A 20,237-nucleotide genomic window follows, 5' to 3' on the forward strand; every position below is an offset into this window, starting at 1 on the left:
ACAGTTGCTAGAATGTATCTTGCATATTACATTGTAAATGGAAAGGTAGTATTATGTTAGCATGTGTGTGTGTTATGGTAAAGTTTCCCACTGGTTTGAAGACAGAGTAATCATGGTGCAGAAATTTTGTCTAAGTTTGAAAGTACAGTAGTTTATATCTACTGCAGAGAACCTTTGATGCCATTGACAATCCTGCAGAGGGCACATTTAAAGTAGTACCCCCTACAGGGAGAGACAGGCTACTTTTAAGTGAATTTACAAAAATCTAAACTCTTTACATTTTTCCATATTAAATGTAAAACATTAAGTAAGTGTTCTGTTAAAGACATCATCTGTAACAGTATCTATCAGTTAAAAATATTTTTCCTTTCCCAGAAGTGACGACAGCCAAAGGTGGAGGCACTCCCGACCTCCAAGTCCACATGCACCAAGAAACTCAGGAACCCACGACTCCCTCAATACATCCTGGAGTGATTCACAAGGATCCCAGGAATCTCTACCTCCATTGCCTCCAAGAGGTTTGCATTGTTAATCATTTTAAGCTAATGTTTTGTCTTTCTGAAGCCTCTCATCTGTGTCCTTGCATAATTCCTACATTCATTTTTCCATGTTTATGAAAACTGGTGCAAGAATCACAATTTTTATCAAAAGCAAAATTAACTTTTTTTTTATACAAACCAGGCACTAAAATATACCCATATTCATGGTCTTCAGATGCCTCTAGACCATGAAGGGTTTTGTCTAGCTGACAATTCAGTAATAGTTTGTCACGTGGGCCACCTGCAACCTCAAGTGCCAAAAATCATCAGCCCCACTTTCTTTTAGTCTGGATTTTTCATATATGCCTGTCAATGTGGTGATTAGATCTGAAGAATCCAGGAGAGTACTTGAAGACTAGGGTAGTTTAGTTACTAGGTTCTGGTAAGAGCATTGTTACAATTAAAAACTAAGTGAATAGGTTTTGGCTGATTCAGGAAATCCGTTACTCTTAATGTAAATGTGTGACATAGAAGCTATTAACACCAGAATTCTGCAACTTTGGAATATTATATATAAATGGATGAGAGGTGAGGTGAGATAATGAGAAAGAAAATGATAGTGATTCAGCCTAGTCGTTCTGAAGGTTAAAACTTATCTCACTGAATGTAGACCCATCCACTTGGGCTTGCACATGTAGTTTGCCCTCTCCAGAGACCAGTTTGATATAATGTTCACTTACAAATTACAGTTAAAAGTCAAAGAATTAAAGAGGGCTCTTGATTTCAAAGACTAGAACTCCTGTATGTGCCTCTTTGCTGTTTGATACATTGGAAACCCTGTGGATGACTTACCTGAGCCAGTAGGAGACCATGATCTTCAAAACATGCATGTTGGATTGACCTGTAAAAAGCAACAATGTGGAGTTGCAGCTTTTGGAATCAGGTTCTCCTTGGGTATAGATGTTTTGTCCTCACTGAGCCAATGAAGGTTTTCTGTAACTAGATGATGGATGCCAGGGGAGGGATGCCAAAGGCTCTAATGCTTAAGCACCATAGGGGGGTAATGCTGTCAGTACACCTGACATGGTGCACTGTAGGCATTACTTATTGTCTTTGCAGCGTCCCTTCAGCCCCTAGCTGTAACCTCTTTCATTCCTTTTACTGTACCTCTGTTCGTATTCTCTTTCTTCCATCAAACATTCCACCCTCTGTAACAGTTGTTTCACAGTGCAACTGCAAGGTTTTCCTCCTGCTACACCTTTCAAACCTTACTGTCAATTTTCCTGTCAGCACTGAATGACCTCATAGGTCCCAGAGCTTGGCCTTTGACCTAAATTCTGTATTCTACTATTCTGATGCTTAAGGAACCTTCTCAAAGGGATGAATAAGCTATTTCAGTTCCATTGAAGAATTTGCACATTGTCTGTGAAGCTCAAAGGTTTAGGAGGAAATCCCCATGACACTCTTTGGCTAAGATTCACTACTTTTTAAATCTGATGGAAAAAAAACCAAATATATAATTAAAGAACTAATGGAGCCAACTTGATTGATGCCCATTTCACTGCACTAATGACGGAATTAGATTTGGCTTGGTATAGGTTAGTGGTTGGAGCTCTGCAAGGTCTAGTGATGGCCTCAACTGCACCTGATGAAAGTCTTTTACCTCTGACACTTTGCTGGATTGTCTGCGGAGGTGAATTCTGCAAAAATCATCTGTGGTCATGCAGCCCAAGTGGAGCGATCAAGGTCATCAAGGTCCTGGAGATGGGTCTGCTCAGCTGTTAACACCACTGTCAATGCACTGAAAGCGAGACAGGTGATTGATGGGTATCTGAGGCTCTAGGTGGTGTGGACATTGTGCTACTACTGATCGTCTTCGGTCAGCTAAAGAAAAGAGTGAAGCGTCTGAGGATATTATAACACCTCTAATATGCTTATGTGAATAATAGAGTTGTGATAAATATCGTTTGCCAGCAAATGTGAAGTCGGTTACTACTGTACATGGTTTAGAGATACCAGAAAACAGGTAAACATTTTAACGATGGATACTTGTGCTTTGATCTTTAGTGAAGTCAGGCTTCTACCCCAGATTTTTCATTAGTCAAAAGCTTCATATTATAGTACTTGAGTACTTGGATCAGTTGCAAGTTTTATTTCTGATGGTCTTAATTGGCCTCACTTATGGTAGGGTCTTTATAAATTTTCATCCCTTACCCCTTCTATGGAAAACTTTTCCTAAAATAGTATGTGACTTTTTCAATGTTTTCCCCTATCTATTTCAGGCAGTGAGAAGCAAATTAGGTCTGTAAGTCTTGGAGGAGAGGAAGATGTACCTCCTCCAGTACTGCCAAAAAGGATGGGCAAAAAGGTACGTGCATCTAGTTTCACCGTAGGAGACAGAAAAGATTCGTGATTTTTTTATTGTATAAAATGGAAGATATATTTTCATATATTATGTATGTGTTGGGAAGGAAGCATATAGTACATTTTCTTGTATTTATAGGGCTTAATGGTTTGCAGTTATCACTTCAATTAATCCTGTAACAAGTAAAAATCATGAGTGCTATGTGGAATGAGCTGATTTGATGGTTTATCCTTATTCAGAATTACCAGGTCATGTCGGGAAAGAACTAGGACAGTTTGTCATAGAATATATTTTCCTCAAAAGTCATGTACTTATACTTTGTTTTTGAGTGAAGGTTTTGTTTCCTCTTGTTGTATGAGTATTTTGTCTTGTTCGTTTCTTTTTCTTTTTGAAGGAAAGTCAAAGTTCCTGTTTATTGCTATGTGTCAGTTTCTTTTTGAAGGAAAGTTGAAGTTCCTGTTTATTTCTAAATGCCAGTAGGACGAAGGTCCTCTAGGGTGACTTTGGAACTGGCAGTTTATTTTAGTGTGGATGTTTTGTGTTGTTACGAATATTGATCAAAATTCTATCTTCCATTGGATTTTTAATCCTCGTAGAGAGGAGTTGGAACATGTCAAGGTGATGTTTGTATTAGCTGTACTTTGCGGCATGTTTATTCTTAAGGGTTGTTTTGTAGAAATCATACTGCTAGCAAGCTCATTTTGCTTGTTGGTAACTTTGGAGTACTGCTTTTTTAGTTGTTAAGGTATAGTAATACAGTAGTATCACAGTTTGAGGTAATATCATGGAAGGTTTTCTTTGCATTTGACAGATGTTGATTTTTGAGTCATTTATGGTGTGGTGTGCTAGACTGGTGCTATGTCATCTCAAGAGATACTGAATGGTAGCACAAGTCATTTTGTTTTATAAACATTTAATGGAGACAATGAAATTGAAAAGAGTATAATTGCCTTTTGTATGTTCACCTTTGTCCTTTAAAAACAAGGATGTTCTCAGGATATAGATAATTTTTTTGGTTTTCCAAACAGAAAGAATTATATACTTGGATGGTACTTTAATCAAAACCAACAGGATTTTTTTTTTATTTTTTGCTGATCTGCAGATGAATTTGCAAGATGCATTTTCCTCAAAAAATATTAGCTTGCAGTGTTGTAGTTCTACTGCTTCTTAGTTTTTAAAAGGCTGCCCTCTGCCAGTTGTAGATAGGATTTTTAAAAAAATACACATGGTTTGTTACTGTTTTTATCTCTGGTGATGTTAGCACTTAGGCGGTACAATTTACAATACATTTTTAAAGTTCTCAACTTATTTCTGTCATCTGTGTGTTGGATGTGTATGTATGTTGTGATGTTGCTTTAAATGTTTTTAAAAGTTTTTCTTCATTGGTTTTAAGTGTGATTTTGTAGATTTTGAAATACTGCTGTGTTTTTTCTGTGTTAGATTAGCTGTAGACCCTTAACATTTTTCTATTTTAGAACTTAGCACACTTTATATTTAGAATGGTTGTGTGTTATTCTTTTTGGTATAGTGTTCTGCATAAAATAGGACTCTCCAGTTGTGACTTGCTAATGAAAAAATTTTACAATTACAGCTTTGCTAGGAATTTTTTTTTATTGAAATCCCTGCACCAAAGATATCTCTCCACTCATGTTGTGGCACATTTTCATGTGGTTACTGGTAGATAAGTAGATATTTGCTACAGTTTGCTCCTCTGTGAGTGAATGTTGCTGATAGCAAACTGATTTTGAAGAAACTTTCTTAAGAATATTAATGGAAATTAGCTGTCAGTTGATAATGACTTTGGTGTCTGTACAAACTTGCAAGTTATTAGCATCTAGTTTTCAGTATTATCCTTTTATCATGGATATCCTGGTATTTGTTTTTTTTTTTTTATTCCATTGCTTCAAGGAAAGGTTCTGATTGTGAAGTAGACAAAACATAATTGAACAATATCTTTCATGCAATATTCCCAGTTTTGTTCTTTGGGATTTTATGTGCAGTAAAATTGTGGCAAATGGTAGAGGGTATGCCTCCAGTAGATGCATTTTATTTTTTAAGTGGTAGTGTGTCCTTTAAACAAGAAGTTAATGTGAACCTTGCTTGTCATTTGTGGAAAACATGTTCATGTGAAGGTGCAAACCATTCCTTCAATGCTTTTCGTTTTGTTAGTTAATCATGGCTGGTAGGCCAGTACCACCTTGTAATAGTCAGATTGCTAGAATTACTGTCATTGCTAATGTTGGATGTATGGCATTCAAGAAAAAGAAAGCCAATTCTCAAAGTTGTGGGTTTATACACTACTAAATCTGTGCATGAATAAGATCAATCTTTTGCTGACTTAGGCAACTACTTAAGAAATTTAGAACTTTAGCAAGTTAATCATAATATTATTGATCAAGTTTACAAAACTGGATTTTGAAGGAGTCCATCACCTGCAACTACTTTGAGGATTTCACTCACGTATTCTTGAAACCTCAGTAGATCTTTTTACCCATACTGTTGTATTGTCTGTCAAAGTGTGCATTATCAGTTTTGTCATCTCAGTTCATTGGTACTGCTTTTAATTCCCTATATGCTTTCTTTGCTATTTCATAAGGCCAGACCTTGTCTCAGGCATATTTTGGGCTATAGTAAATAGAGTGAGGCCTCTCATTATGAAAAGTAAGTTGCCTCTAGTTTGTTAAAATTTAAATGTTAATGCAGATTTGATGTGACTATAGCAGATGAATACGAATTTGCCAAAGCTAAGTAGGCTGCAATTGCTTTTGGCCTTATTAGTGATTTGAGATTTCTAAAAGCAAGAGATGCACAGTACTTTCATATGAACATGAGCAATTGTAAAGTTTTTGATTTCTTATACACAACATTGTTTTAAAAAGATTTTTATTCTCAGCTCTCCATTTGACCTTCACAGCTGCATTTACAAAAACTTATAGGCAAGGTTGGCAAGGAAATCCTCGCCTCAAAGGCTGTCCTGTCCATAAAGCTACACTAGTGGGTACTGGTACTGGGACTGGGACCGGGAATGGTGTACTCTTTGAGCTTGGCAAATGAAAGACAGTATGCAGTAATTGTTTCAAAAGAAACCCGTTACTTTTACTTAGCCTATCTGTGCATCTGTGAAAATCCCCAGGCACTCCGGTCATATTAGAAAAGAATAAGCAGTAGTCCCATGTAGTCTTGGTAAGTTAGTGCTTGTGCATCTTGCTTCTCAGGTCCACAGTTGTAATATGTGTCATTTCCTTTGCCTGTTAACAGAGCAACAGCTATCCAAATGGGAAAAACCATTTTGTGCAGTCACACATCTTAGGTTTCCCTGAAACCTAGATATGCTCAGCCCTCCATGCTGGGCTGTTATCCAGTGAAGCCTTGTTGAGAAATGATCTTTTTGGAGAGGCCACCAAGGCCAGTGCAGGACCTCGTGAGTATCTGCAGTCAATCTCCAACAATCCAAGTGGAGGATTCTACTTTTTTGTATGTGACAGAAAATGTCACTTTTCACCATCAGGGATTACACCAAGGTTGAGACATCACATATTCAGAAGTTCTAGCAGAACTTTGCAAGAGTAGTACCTCCAAGATCAATAAAGATGACCAAATGGGATCCCTCCCTTAGTCTTGAGAAGTTTCAGATGCCCTCCTTATGAACCTCTGAATTAGGCTTCCTTGGTGAACCTTACCCTAGCCTTCTTTTAGCTTGGTCTCTACTCATAGGGCTAGTGAACTTCATGCCCCATCCAGCAGTTGCAGAGATGTAGGACTAGAACTCAAATTCCCCTTCATTCCAGACTTTTAGGCAAAAACAAGTCGGGTTATTGAAATCACCCCATGTCATGTTTTTAAGTTCTTTATTCTCTCTTCTAAGCAGGGATGATGTTCTACACTTGCCAGTAGGACAAAGCCATGAGGAAGGATAATTAAATTATATTTTTATCCATTTATCTGATTAAGGCGCAGGTCACTAAGAACATCATCTCCTTGGCCAGACAAGTTGTCGCAGCACTGTAAGAGGCCGTCTCAGAAGCTGCTGCTGCTGCTAATGTCAAAGTTTGAGCAGATGAAGCCAGGGCTTTGGTGACTTCATTACTTTTTAAAAGAAATTTGGGTCTCGGTTCAATTCTACCTCCAGACAACTTTTGCAAATTTTGTTATGATTACTAAAAGATTGTACAATTTTGTGGAATCTATCTCTCTAGTTCTGGATGTTGTGGCAAGTTAGCCTCTCCCTTCCTTAGGGGATCTGGATTAGGAAAATTATCCCCAACTTCACCCGAAATCAGACAAACATTTCAAATCACAGCTTTTTTAAAGGGATCCCAGTCCAGTCTTTGAACCTCTGTTAGACTCTGGTCAGTGGATTCCAAACAGTTTTCCTCTTGAGTCACTTTCTTTTATTCCAGGGTTCCAGCAGCTTATCCTCTCCCACTGAAGTGATGAGTTTTTATGAAATAAATGTACAGAATATTTTATTAAGCTTAATTTGTTCTCTATATACAAAAACTTTTCCTCATAAGAGCCCACCTCTATTGTAACTTTCCAGACAGTACATGATGTGAGATTACTAAAAGTGACCAAGGAAACCAGCTGTCAATGCAGTAAACTACCCTACCATGAATGCAGAGAACTACTGCTATTTCTTTTCTGTGTAGATTGTGTGTGGAGATTCACACACATGAACAGATAGGCTAAGTAAAAGTAATGGGTTTGCCTAGAAAATTTTTGTATGAAAAATTTTTTTATAGAATAAAAAAGGTGATTTTATTATCAAAGAACATAAATGCAGATTTCCCTTGAGAAATTTGTTAACTTTGCAGTCACAGCAGAATAAAGAAAAACCTGTTTAATGATTTTGTAACTAAAAAAGTAATTTATATATATCCTGAGTGCATTTTTGTCTGTGCATATTTATATAGCTAATTTGAAACCTCATGAATATACAAAGATCTTTCTTTGTCTTGCGTGCATTATTCTTCTTCTTTAGTTTTGTTTGGTGATCTTGTTTATGCTTTGAACATTGGTTATTTCTTCAAAATCTACTGTGCAGACTTTCTTTTTAAAATTTTTTACATTGGTCCTTGGTTTTTTGAGCTGTTTGTATTGTTTTTGTGTTCTTAGACTCTGTGGAATGGGAAGCTGGCTGTAAAGAAATTGTTAATCATGTTCTTTCCTTGTATTCTTGTGGTTTTAATTGCTTAACATGATTTTCACATTAGCACTCTTGATACACTGTAAGTCTCTCTCTCTCTCTCTCTCTCTCTCTCTCTCTCTCTCTCTCTCTCTCTCTCTCTCTCTCTCTCTCTCTCTCTCTCTCTCTCTCTCTCTCTCTCTACACTTGTAAATATGAAAGAATTCATTTTTAGTCATTCTTTTTCTGGTCATGGCCTTGTAAGTCTTAAAACATTTGTCTCACTGAGGGGCTACTAGAATTCATCCATAGCACAAATGATGAATTGTATATAAAGAAGAAATTTCTCCCTCTGTTGCTTACAGCGACTATATGCAATGACTATGGGTCTTTTCATAAGTAATTTTACACACAGTGTCCATCTCCTGCCATGTATGGATCTGATCAGTTTTTGGGTGATGATGTGGATGGGTGCAGTAGTAGTGGTGATGGCCTTAGCAACGGCTTACCTGCATCCACACCGACTACCCCACCGTTACTCTCCCCACGTAACCATCGCACTCCCCCACCTCCACCCATACCTCCAAAGACAACTTCCACCCCGATCACACCGCTCTCTCCACCTACCAGCTTCACCCTCAACACCTCTGGCGATGACCTGACACCAACCACACCAACTAATGTCATAGTAGATCAGCATCTGGATGGGTCACATAACAGCCTTCACGAGAACTATTCCGTGCCAACCAGACTCCAGCCACAACTTCCCCCTCCCTCTCAATAAACCTTTTTTTTTTTTTTTTTCTCTTTGTTATTGGTTCTTTTCACTTGCGTTGTGTGTGTGTTTCATTGTTTATGTTTTTAAATCTACTGTACCCTTTTTGTGTTACCTGTACAGTAGTGTGTATGTAAATATATATACATAATATATATATATATAGTTTGTTTCTTGCTTTGAAATATTTTACTAATTTCTTACCTTCGTTCTCCATTACTAACCATTGCTGTATATTACCAATGTGCCACCACTTGTTACTGTCATGCTGTTTGCACTGGCTATAATTGCTTTTATTTTTGTTGTTCATTCTTAACTCACTCATTTTCTTTCACTTACTCTATCTGAATCTTATGTCAGTTTTACTTTTGTAAGTATAGCAATGCAGAGACTAATATAAATTATATATTTGTTTTTTTTTAAGTTTTTCTTCGCTAAGGTATTAGTCTAGCAGACAATACTAAGACTTTCTTATGAGACAGCAATTGAACACCCAAATGTTCAGATTTTATTTTGTAAATACTTTCAAGCTGAAGAGCTTTTTGTTTTGATTTTTATTCCTGTTTTACTCAGTGGTAAGTGTTGATTTAGATCCTCCATTATACAGTATTTGGTATGCTGTGTTCTTGTTGAATATTGGAGTTATTTAATGAAAAATGGAATTGGTAATTTATTGAATAGTTCCAATAATTAATATTGTTTCTTCTTTGACGTATAACCCTCACCAGTTGTAACTTTATTTGCATATACTGATTACATGTAGTGGGAATTTAAAACTTGTTTGTCCAGTCAAATCTTAACAAATTTTTGTTTAGTTTTTATATTTATAGTTTTTTGCTGTTCATGACTTCAGCATATTACAACAGCATATTACAAAATAGTAGAATGTGAGGGTGATAAATTGTAATCATATTCCTTGTAGAGTGAATATGAGATTACACATTACTGATGAAAGTTTTACAAAAATTGCAGACTATTAAATGCAAATATCAAATCAGGATGATTACATAGAATTAGAATGTAGTTTAGGTATTAAAGAATTATGTTTTTTCTGTTGCAGCATTGCAGATCTTAATTTGAAATCAAATCCAAGGAAGTCATTTTAGATCTATTATCGTACATTATATCCTTTACTTATTCGGTTGGTAGTGACTCAAAACAAGACCTTGTATCTAAGGGCAAAGAATATACTGTGAATCATTCTTTGAAAGCTACTCTTGAAATAGCATATCCCTTTCCACGATATAGTCAAAATTTTATGTGCACAAATGAAGACTAGATTTGCTTATTCTATGCCTGTTATGGAAATCGTAATGAAATATTGCCACTTCACCTTTGAAATATGACAATGCTTTGTCACAGCGGGCAGCAAAAGGCTTATAGAAAGTAGTTGAGAGAAGATTTTTGTTATTTTTACATGAAGTTCTAGGAAAGTAGGTTATTTTTTAGTCTCCGGTACCTGTGCGCTCTAGTTTATTTGGTACAATTTTAGGGCGAAGTCTTTTGCAAAGCTTTTAGATGTGGTGTCAGGCTCTGTTCTTAGGCAAGAAACAAGACTGAGAATTGTTTAATGAATCAGAGGTGCAGAAGTTTTTCTTATTTCTGGACACATTAGAATCAGAAAGCATTTTTCCTTCAGCTTGCAATGCTTCTTGGAAATTAAGAAAAATATTTCATACTCAGAGTCTTTTAGGTTGGTGTACTATTACTTTTGAGTGCTCCATTTTGTGTCGTTTTTAATATTTTCTTCAGTTAGTAGAAATAATAGGGTTGATAGATCTCTTCATATATAAAATCTGTATTAGGTACCATGACAGTTCTGTAGATAGACTGTATGTAGAGGAAATGTCAGTCAAAGACCCTTTTAATTTCTTGTTATTTTGAGGTTACATTATTTTTCTGTACTAATATGAACGAATAACTTGAAACCTGATGTGATATTTACTCCTGAGAGTAAGTAGCGATGATGTAAGTTCCAGCGTATCGATTTGGCAAGTTTTAAATGATGTTCAGAAGACTAGTGGATGGTACTTGCAGTTTTACTTTCAGTGGGAGGACATACGCTGAATGAAGAAAACATTTTATTAATCAATAGAGTATGTATAGCAATTTTTTACTTATGTCTGTTTTGGTATAAAGGAAGTAAGTATAAAATTCAGTTTGGGGTGAAGAATAGGTGTTAATAAAACTATTTTTGGGTATTTCATTATTTCAGGCGTTTAATATGTTTTTAAATTAATCAATGTTGTAGCTAAAAGATTCCAGAGCTGCTAAGTTCAAGAGCTAGAAATCTATTCTGTCATTCAGTTAGTCAAGCAGTCATTGTGGATTCTTAGAATTTATGTAGGTCCTTGCCCAGTAAGGCCTATAAAGTGACATTACAGTTAGGACTCCTGTTTACCATAGCTGTGCAAAAAGTAAAATTTTTACTGTCAAAACTTTGCATAATGTTGTCTCAGAATTCCCAGGTGGTTAATGCCGTGGAAGTGTTTTTTATTTTTAGTTGTTTATTGACTTATTTTTTTAGTGTTGTGATACTGAAGGTGAAGATGAAAGGGTACAAATACAAATCTGATGATAAGAAAGGAAGTTGAGAGTGACACAGCCGGCTGATTAGTGTTGTATAGGGTTCACTGATCATTGATAACAAAGTGCAGTATAATACAGTGGCAATGTATCAGGCATATGCTGTAACCTATTGAGGGGTTTATCCTAAATATTTCTATTGATTGAAGTCTATACGCACAGAGCAGTAGAGCACATAACTAATAACTATTTAGTGGCAGTCTCAACCAGCAATTTTAACTATTTTAACTTTCCAAGATTTTAACAAACGGCTATATTGTTGTGAACAAGAGTTTCACCTTATACGGTACAAAAATAAAGACGGAAATGTGATTGTAATGCTAATGGGAATCAATCTGTTAATTAAAAGGGCAATTATCTGGTAATTACACAATACATCCCACCCCTGGTCATGTAAAGTAAAAATTCAAGCATCTGTATGTGTGTGTGTGTGTGTGTGTGTGTTTTTGTTTTATATTAGCAACAGGACTGAAGTAATAAGTATTTAGGAAATGTTCATCTCAGAAATATGGTTGAAGTGAAAGGAAAATGGATCTAAAATCATCTCTTATTTTTTTATATTTAGAAATCAAAGGTAATTACAAGAAAAGAGATTAAAATGAAAACTAATATATCAACTGACTTAGCAAACAATTTGGTACTGTATTTTCAGCTAAAATTTCTGTATTAGGGGAATGAAAAACCCTCTATTCCTCTCTCTCATTATCCTATATCCATTTATCATCATTAATAACTATTATGGGAGATAACAAAAATTATGGTATTTTTGTACTGACAAGTCAAATGTCTTTCTGAGAAGAAATGCAATGAAAATGACTTATCTCAGGCTTATGTTGTCATTAATTCAGAAGTAGCATTATAGCAGAAAGTGCCATTTTCCACAGGTTGACACCAGGTCCTTCATTCCTTGACAGGGGATACTTTGAAAAATGCCGTCATTCTAAATTGGCCTGAAAGTTATGAACTAACAATAAGTAAATTTTGTTTCATTTCTTCTGTAATCTAGAAGACACACTGACCAGTCATATTGCAAACTTACCCATGACTGTTAAAGCACTTGCATTGGCCTAGTCTTCCATCCCAGTCAGAAAACCATTTCAACCACACTTTCATAACCTAACCATACTAATATGCATACCTAGTTGGGGCTTTGAAAACTGTCCTGACCACACATCCTGCCCTAACGCTACCATACTAGCTTGCTTACCCACCTGCGGGGTATGGCCTGAAACTCCCCTTAGTAAAGCATTAAATCAGTATTTTTCCCCTTATTTGAAATCATTGATGTCAATTTTTTTTTTAGTTTACTTGCATCCTGATGGCAGTATAGCACTATCTGCAGTCTATAAGCAGCTGCTTTTTTTTTTTTTTCTTTTGGGGGGGACACTGAGGGGCTAGATAAACAAGGCTAAATTCTTTCTCACACTTTGTTGAAAATTGTTGCTTTTTTAAAAACTGTTGCCTTGGCAAAGAAATTTTTTAGACATTGAGTTCCTCATAAGATATACAGTGATATCACATCGCAACAATTTCTTCAAACCTTCCGTCTGTTTTTATGGTTTAAATAAAAATTGCCAATTGTGGGCTCACAGTAAATATGGATGACCAAAAAGTCATTCCTATTACATAAAAAAAACTTAGAGTATTACCCTGGTTGACCAATGCATGCGATTGGTTTGTTTGAAAACAAGTGTTCAAATCACACTCCAGTAGTTTGACAAACCACTAGGCTGGAATTGGAAGGACTATGAGACTGAGTAATCCGTAACTCATGTTTGTGTCATAGGGAACTTGGCTGAATGTCTGAAGATGGTAAATTTGTTGAATCTCCCACATGCAGTTGACTGAATAGCTAGATCATTTTCACATGTAGCACACAAAACAGCTCTTGCTGTACGTGATCATTAGTGTTTCGCCAGGTATAGCCTTGGTCCACTGACCTGCAATCTACCCTGAGAATAGTAAGTTCATGGAGTACCTAGGCTACAGCCTAGTAATTTTATCCAATCCTTGTAGCCTGTTCTTAATTAGCTATTTAAGATCTTTAACCTGACTTTCTCTTTTCCAATCACATTTAAGAACAAATCCTTCTGGGGTCCTATGATGATAGTATGGTTGAGTGTTCTCAGTAAATTTTATTATAATGATAATAGTAATTTTTCTATATTTATTAAGTTTATTTATCTTAAAACATCTGCTCATTTAAAATGTACTTGCAGTTGGATTGTGAGAAACAATATGAAGAGTGGAGAGGTATAAAATTGTAGTGGTTTTTTAATAAGCAGAAAGCTGGTTTCACGAGTTATCGTTTGCAATCAGCACTAGGAAGTGAAATTATTTTGGACAGGATTTGGAATACAAGATAAGAAAGTAGCAGTTGGTATATCATTCATGACAGGTTTGTGGATCAGTCACATTAGAAGACAAGGTAGAGATTGTTAAGAAAGCGGAGTAAAATTGTCAGAAAATAATTGAGAGAATTGGTCATAAATATTACTGAGATGAACTGGAGTGATTGGTGGTATGTTATTCTTGGATATAAGTTATTTTTGAGGTTACAGAAGCTTCCTCAGTTATATAGTTCAGATTTGTTTTGCATGTAGTCTTCTGAACTGTAACAAAATGGTTGTAGTGATGCTGATTATAACAGTTATGATGGAAACTTTGGCATTAGCTGTACTAGGAATTCTTTTATAACTCACTACCTTAATTATTATGAATCCTGCTTGAAAGTTTTACCAACACATCTTTTGTTAGATGGCAATCTTTATTGAAAGAACAGATATACTGTAGTGGATTATTATGCTTGGCATAGAAACTGTATCAAAATGAACAGTATATATCAACCAGTCTCTGCCTGTAGACATGTCAAAGTAGTCAGCAATTAATTTAACACTGCCATAATGCATTACAGCTATGCATCTGATAGTATAAACTGTAGCATCTTCTTTTTACAAATACCTGTGGCTTTGGAAAGTGAATTTCATGTTGAATACTCCCAAATATAGGAGATATAGCACCTCCAACTACACTGGAGAAGTATTACCAGGTGAGAAACCACTGTGAAAACCAGCTTAATAGCAAGAGAGTGAAGCTATAGGTAGATAATGCGACTAACCGAATACTGTTTTGAGACTAAAGTCGTGGATATATGAAGGGCAGTGACTTTCCGACCTTCTCTTGTTACTCTGAGTATTACCAAGTAGACTTGAGGTAAGACACAGATCATAGGTAGATTGAATTGAACAAAAGGGAAATGATTTTGGTGAGTTACAGTGGTTAAATATTTATATCCAGATCTATTAAGCCTATGTACCTATTGTTCAGGACAGATACTGATGTACAAAATACAGCATGATAGATGCCGAAGCAGGTGGGAAGGGTTGTTGTGAACTCCTTAAGACCCGTTTAATTTGAAGGAATACTTTACTGCATAGCAGTGGGCAGACTTGAGATTACATTACTATCAAGTAGCAAATAGAAAAAAACGTCCAGTATTTGCTGACATGTAACTTGTAAGCATGCAGAGCAACTTTATATGATTTCCTTGCTTTCCAAAAATAAAAAGGCCACGGTAAGATTGTATACACTTCTTATGAATAGGACCTTATGGAATCTGTTGTTGATCAGAAAGGGAATAGAAAGTGTGAAGGGGATGTAAGAGTTAGGGAAAGTAATCGGTGACATATGTGAAAAAAGTAATCAAAAGTGTAAAATTTCAGTTTAAAAAGCAGCACAAAACCTGTGTTACAGAGGTGTAATTCTTTTCTGATATACCTGCAGTTATGCTTATATTTGTTTAGGAATACAGCCTGTATGTATGTAAGTAAGTGTGTATGTAAAGGGATATATATACATATTCAGGAAGAAACATTGTGACATTATTCTCTCATGAGTGTCAGTTATTAGAAAACAAGTTTTACCCAGGCGCATTTTCATAAACGACAAGGATTACCTTGATTCACTCTAGCTCTGAGCAATATTTTTTTTAGCTTTTCACAACTTTCAAAGATTTCTGTAGACCCTATAGTATTTACGTGTGACCTTATTCTGATTCCTGTTTTTCCTACCACTTCCTCGAGTAGGGATGTGTGCTCTTAATTTTGAAATAATTTTTAATCTCAAATTTGTCATGAACTTTTAAATGGCAGTAATCAACCCATTGTCCTTCAATGCATAACTTATTCCTTTATGTGAAATACTGGTCTCTTGATGTATGTATTACCAGCTCTTTGCTTTTGTTTTGAATTCATATTTCTTCCTGAACTTCTAAAATTCTTTTCAAAGCAAGGCATTTTCTCCTCCATATACCCTTTACCATTGTTTTGGAGTTCATTTTCAGCTTCTTCAATCTTTTTTTGTTTCCCTTGTGGTAATTTAATTTCTCATTCCTTCTACATATATGTGAACATTTGTTATAGCAACATTGTGAGTAATTAATATTTTATTTGTTTAATATTTATCTTTAGAAATAGCGTAAAGCATTTTGTGTGTTAGTGATGATAGAAAACCCAGTAGTTTTCTTTAATAAGTTTTTTTTTTTATATATAAGTAGGATCGTTTTTAAAATTCCCATAGTCTTTGTTTCATCCTCATTTTGAAGTTGGAAATTGTTTGAAATGTAATGCCTAAACCAAAATCAGTGATGATTTTTTATGAAGAGAAAATGATTTGTTTCAGTTTTGTAAGAATACTATTTTTGTATTTTTTATATTCATATCTGTAATATTCTTTAAAGACAGATTAGATATTATCTTATAATTTAGGTAAGCTCCATGAAATAGCTGACTGAGAGCTTGGTAAGGTTACTATAATAGTTCTCTTTGGTATGTTTCTTTTTTTTTTGCTGTATGTAAAGTTCATACACTTGTAAAACTTCCCCAGATGGGTTGACCTCTTGAGTGTAGAGAGCCATTTAAGTGGTTTTATAGCAGTATGCCTTATTCTTGTTGTAAAGGCCAGGCTTTGAAAAATACATTAGTATAGGCTGCTATGCCTTATTTATCCAACCACTTCTCTCTGTTGTAGTCTGAGAGCCATTGTTCACAGCTAGTGAATTATAGAATCAAATTTTTCAAGTAAGTTAATGTGAGGGCAAGCTCATAATATATGTTAATTCTATTTCTGTGCAGCAAGTATACACTTCTTATGATACTGCTTATAAATAATCACTAGAGTACATGTAAAGGAAGGTAATGTTTGACATTTAATATTAAGATTGATTTATAAATGTCTTTTACTCTCTCTTTTTCTTTGTAATGGTATTAGATAAGTTTTCCACTCATATGTGCAGTCCTTAGAACTTTTATCGTGAGTTCTTGATGTGCAACGCTCCTGCTTTTTTTTTTTTTTGAAGTATAAGGTTTTGGTCTTCCCTGTCAAACTAATTTTATGCAATAATGTGTTCTTCTTCCCAAGTTGCATACTTTTTTCTGGATTTCCTTAATATGTGATGTTGTCATGAAATGCTATGCTTTACATTCAAATAGGTAGGTACCCATAATGTACATAGAAAGTTTATTTGTAGATTTTTAAGTACAGCGTACTGTTTTGTAAGTGCATGCAAGATGATGTATTTCATCTCTCTCAAATACAGTGTTGCAGTTCTCAGTTTCTCATCCAGACAGGCTTCTCATAGCTTTTGCTGTATTATTATCTTGTATGCTGTATTTATAAGTTGTTTTTATTAATTTTTCCATAGAAAACTATGCAATATATTTTTGTTATAGAAATCTGATCGGATTTTTCAAAATAGCTATTTATTACCTTTTTTATACTTATAAGTGAAGGCTAGCTAAACAAACTTTCGTAGGATTAATATATATTGTTGTGTAATTCTGTAGACTCATTTACAGTTATGTCTCATGATTTTTTTTCTTTTACATTTTACAAGAAGAAAGGAAGCTTTGTTCTGTGTATTTGCTCTTACATTTTTCGGTTTCAATGTGTTTGTAGCAATTTTTCCAGAAAGAAAATTAAAGTGTTTACATTAAGATTTAGGCTACATGACTTGTAAGATGCTATCTTTTATTTAGATATCAAATTTATATTGTTATATACATTGTCTGTTCGGAATTCCTGGAGTTGTAGTCCGGAACTTTACTTTGTACTCTTCTCATTTTAATCCTTAATTTTCAGACATTTCCTCAGAATTAGGTAAGTCTCCATCACTTTGATCAAATACAGCATTGTCGTACATTAACAATCACCAGCCTAAGCCTTTTGTCATTTGCTTTCCTTTCATCTGTGCCAAAGATGTCTTAGAATTTTGAATCTTAAGTGCAGGGATGCCTTGTGTGTATCAAAGCAATAAAACACTGGAGGATCTATTGAATCTTTCTCATCTCAAAAGACAGTTTATATAATATTCCACTTTTATATAACTTGCTTCTTTGTTTTTTTTTGTGTTATCTCATAGAAGTAGATTTGCATTCTCAGAGTTTTTTTTTTTTTCACAAAAGTACTGATCACTATGAAATTGAAAGTTCAGTAATAGTTTCCTGTAGTTTTGTCTTTTGTCCTAGTTTTTTTCATGCTTTTGTTATGTAAATCTTATTTTTTCATGAATGCCGACTTAGTGAAGCAGGTAAAATGTCCAATGCTACAATTATATTTTAACATGTGGATAAACTGATTGATATTACAGAGCGGTTACCTGATCTTTTCTTGCATTTATTTGTTACACTTGTTTTTGAAAAGCTTAAATCTCGTATCCAACCTGGTATACTATCTGGCAAGAGTAAGTGATATTTTATAGTTCACTAGTGAGATTGATTGTGAGAGTGCTTTTTCCCCTGTGGCTGTAGATGGAGAATTTGGCTTACTTTCCGAAGCAAGTTAAAGGAACAAGTTTTAGATTGTTTTGTAAAGATTCGTTGTGCGGCACAAAGCAGTTGGCTCTTGTTGTGCTTATGATATAGTGCACACTAGTTGTCCATTATGAAAATAAGGTCATGTGACAGGTAATATTGTCAGACATCGACCCTATCTTCAAGAGCACAGAAACAAATTGTAAACTATGCCATTTTATTTTCCAGATACGAACTCAGTCACTTTATAGCAACATACTGTAAGTAGGAAAAGTTGAGGTTACATGTAGTAATGACCTATGTAGCTGGGAGATGTTGTAATTGTAATTAAATTCTTAACATATTGAGCCAGGCTTTGTCACCAGAAATATATTTTGCTATGATAAATTAGTACCACAAAAGCACATTTACCATAATTTTTTTAATATCTTGCCCAAAAATATTGCACCAAGTAACCAGTATTTTTTGTGTTGTTAGCAAACTGAATATCCACATGTTTGTGTAATAAAAATCCACAATTATATAGTAAATAAATTACTATGTAAAATAAACAAAGACTTTCAAACACTTGAACAGTGTTCCTCATCAGTGCTAAAGTTAGCACTGATGAGGAACATCGTTCAAGTATTCGAAACTCCTTGTTTATTTTATATAGTAATCTATTTACTATAGAAATTGTGGATTTTTATTACACAAATTGTTTTTCACGAAATTGTGAATCTCTTAGCATCCAAATGTTTGTTAAGATGGTGTCACATACGCACACACAAGCTTGACAAAAATTTTGACATGTAATATTGACTACATGGTGAATAATTTAGTGACAAGATGTTGAAAGATGCTGGAAATCATGTAATTCAATCTACCAACCATAGTATCTTTTGGTTGCTCTTCTCTTAGCTATATAAGCCATAATTTTGCATTTACTCATGCTTTTTTCGTAGAGGAGACAAAATTTCTACAATTGACGGAAAACAGATGTTTTGTATTTGACTTTATATTTTTTGTGTGTTCTTTTGTACGATTTTTAAGTTACATTTTGTCATTTTAGCACATTGTTGTAAGGTTATTTTAAAAGACAAGTAAAACACCATTGACCTGTGGGGATCTGAGAGTGTAGATCAGATTTTTCAGTGGTCTGTTTGTAGCAGATTGTGTAATGTATTTGGACTGCCATATTTATCTTTCTCTCCACTTCGTATACAGTAACATACACCATTTATGTCTGTTGTTGTACAAGGCACAAATTCTCCCCCTTTGAATACGCTTATGGAGGGGGAGTATTGATGCATTTGTCCATTTTATCTTTCCTATTAACTGTGGTGTCCTCCCCCAACTCTTAACACCTTGCCATCATAGCAAGCCCCTAAGTATAAGCCATAATTAAAATTAGTTAGCCGTTTACAGCCATAGAATTCGGCTAGTAAAAGACCCTTAAGTCTTATGAAGATAAAAATGTTAAAAAAATAAGGTGTTCGACCCAGCCTTGGTAAGGATCATAGTTGTCAAAACAGAAACAAGAGTAAAATCACTAAACATGAAAATTTCTTATTAACAAGATGTGTATGGAAAGAAATATCTTTCAGACATACATTTGAAATTGAGTGGTTAATGGAAGCAACCAAATTTGGCAATCATGAGACTACTCGTCGATTAGGATACTCCATAATGTAAATGTCAGTCTTACACAGCATGCCACAATGAACTATTCCAGTTTGCAGTAGTTTTACTGAAAAGGGAAATGAAGAACCAACCAGTAAAGTGGTAGTACTTGACTCCCATAAATAGTTTCAATAACATGCAAGTAAAAGTATACACCATCCAAAGTAAAAAAAAAAAAATCTTGGAATGTCAATAAAGATAGCAAAAATCAAACACATGCCATTAAAAATTACAATAATTGTTTTTGGACAGGAAGAAACTCTGACCGTATTTTCCAAAACCCATCCGATGTAAGAAAATGCTTGATGACAAAAATACCCCAAGTGTGCAGACAGTGAATTAAGTTACTAGCAGAATGGCAGAATTAGACAGGCATTCACAAAATCGCCATACAAAATGGCATCTAATCAAAACTTGGAAAGAAAATACCCCTACC

General features: G+C 34.9%; 1 protein-coding gene across 12 annotated transcripts in view; it reads left to right on the forward strand.

The window, feature by feature from the left end:
• Nucleotides 1-19,980, forward strand: part of spg (dedicator of cytokinesis spg) — a 64,127-nt gene extending 44,147 nt beyond the window's left edge. For 4 of the 12 annotated variants that reach the window (XM_067091253.1, XM_067091256.1, XM_067091251.1 and 1 more), the window contains 3 exons: nt 376-518; nt 2,762-2,847; nt 8,385-11,629. In XM_067091253.1, coding sequence (XP_066947354.1) covers nt 376-518; nt 2,762-2,847; nt 8,385-8,753 — 598 coding nt within the window. In that variant the 3' untranslated portion in view covers nt 8,754-11,629. Of the gene's footprint in view, nt 1-375; nt 519-2,761; nt 2,848-8,384; nt 11,630-18,367 lie in introns of those variants that run through there. The other 8 variants (XM_067091263.1, XM_067091252.1, XM_067091255.1 and 5 more) reach the window with 4 other exon arrangements.
• Nucleotides 19,981-20,237: the final 257 nt, after the last annotated feature.

This window comes from Macrobrachium rosenbergii, chromosome 48 (assembly GCF_040412425.1).
Source record: "Macrobrachium rosenbergii isolate ZJJX-2024 chromosome 48, ASM4041242v1, whole genome shotgun sequence".
Lineage (NCBI taxonomy): Eukaryota > Metazoa > Arthropoda > Malacostraca > Decapoda > Palaemonidae > Macrobrachium > Macrobrachium rosenbergii.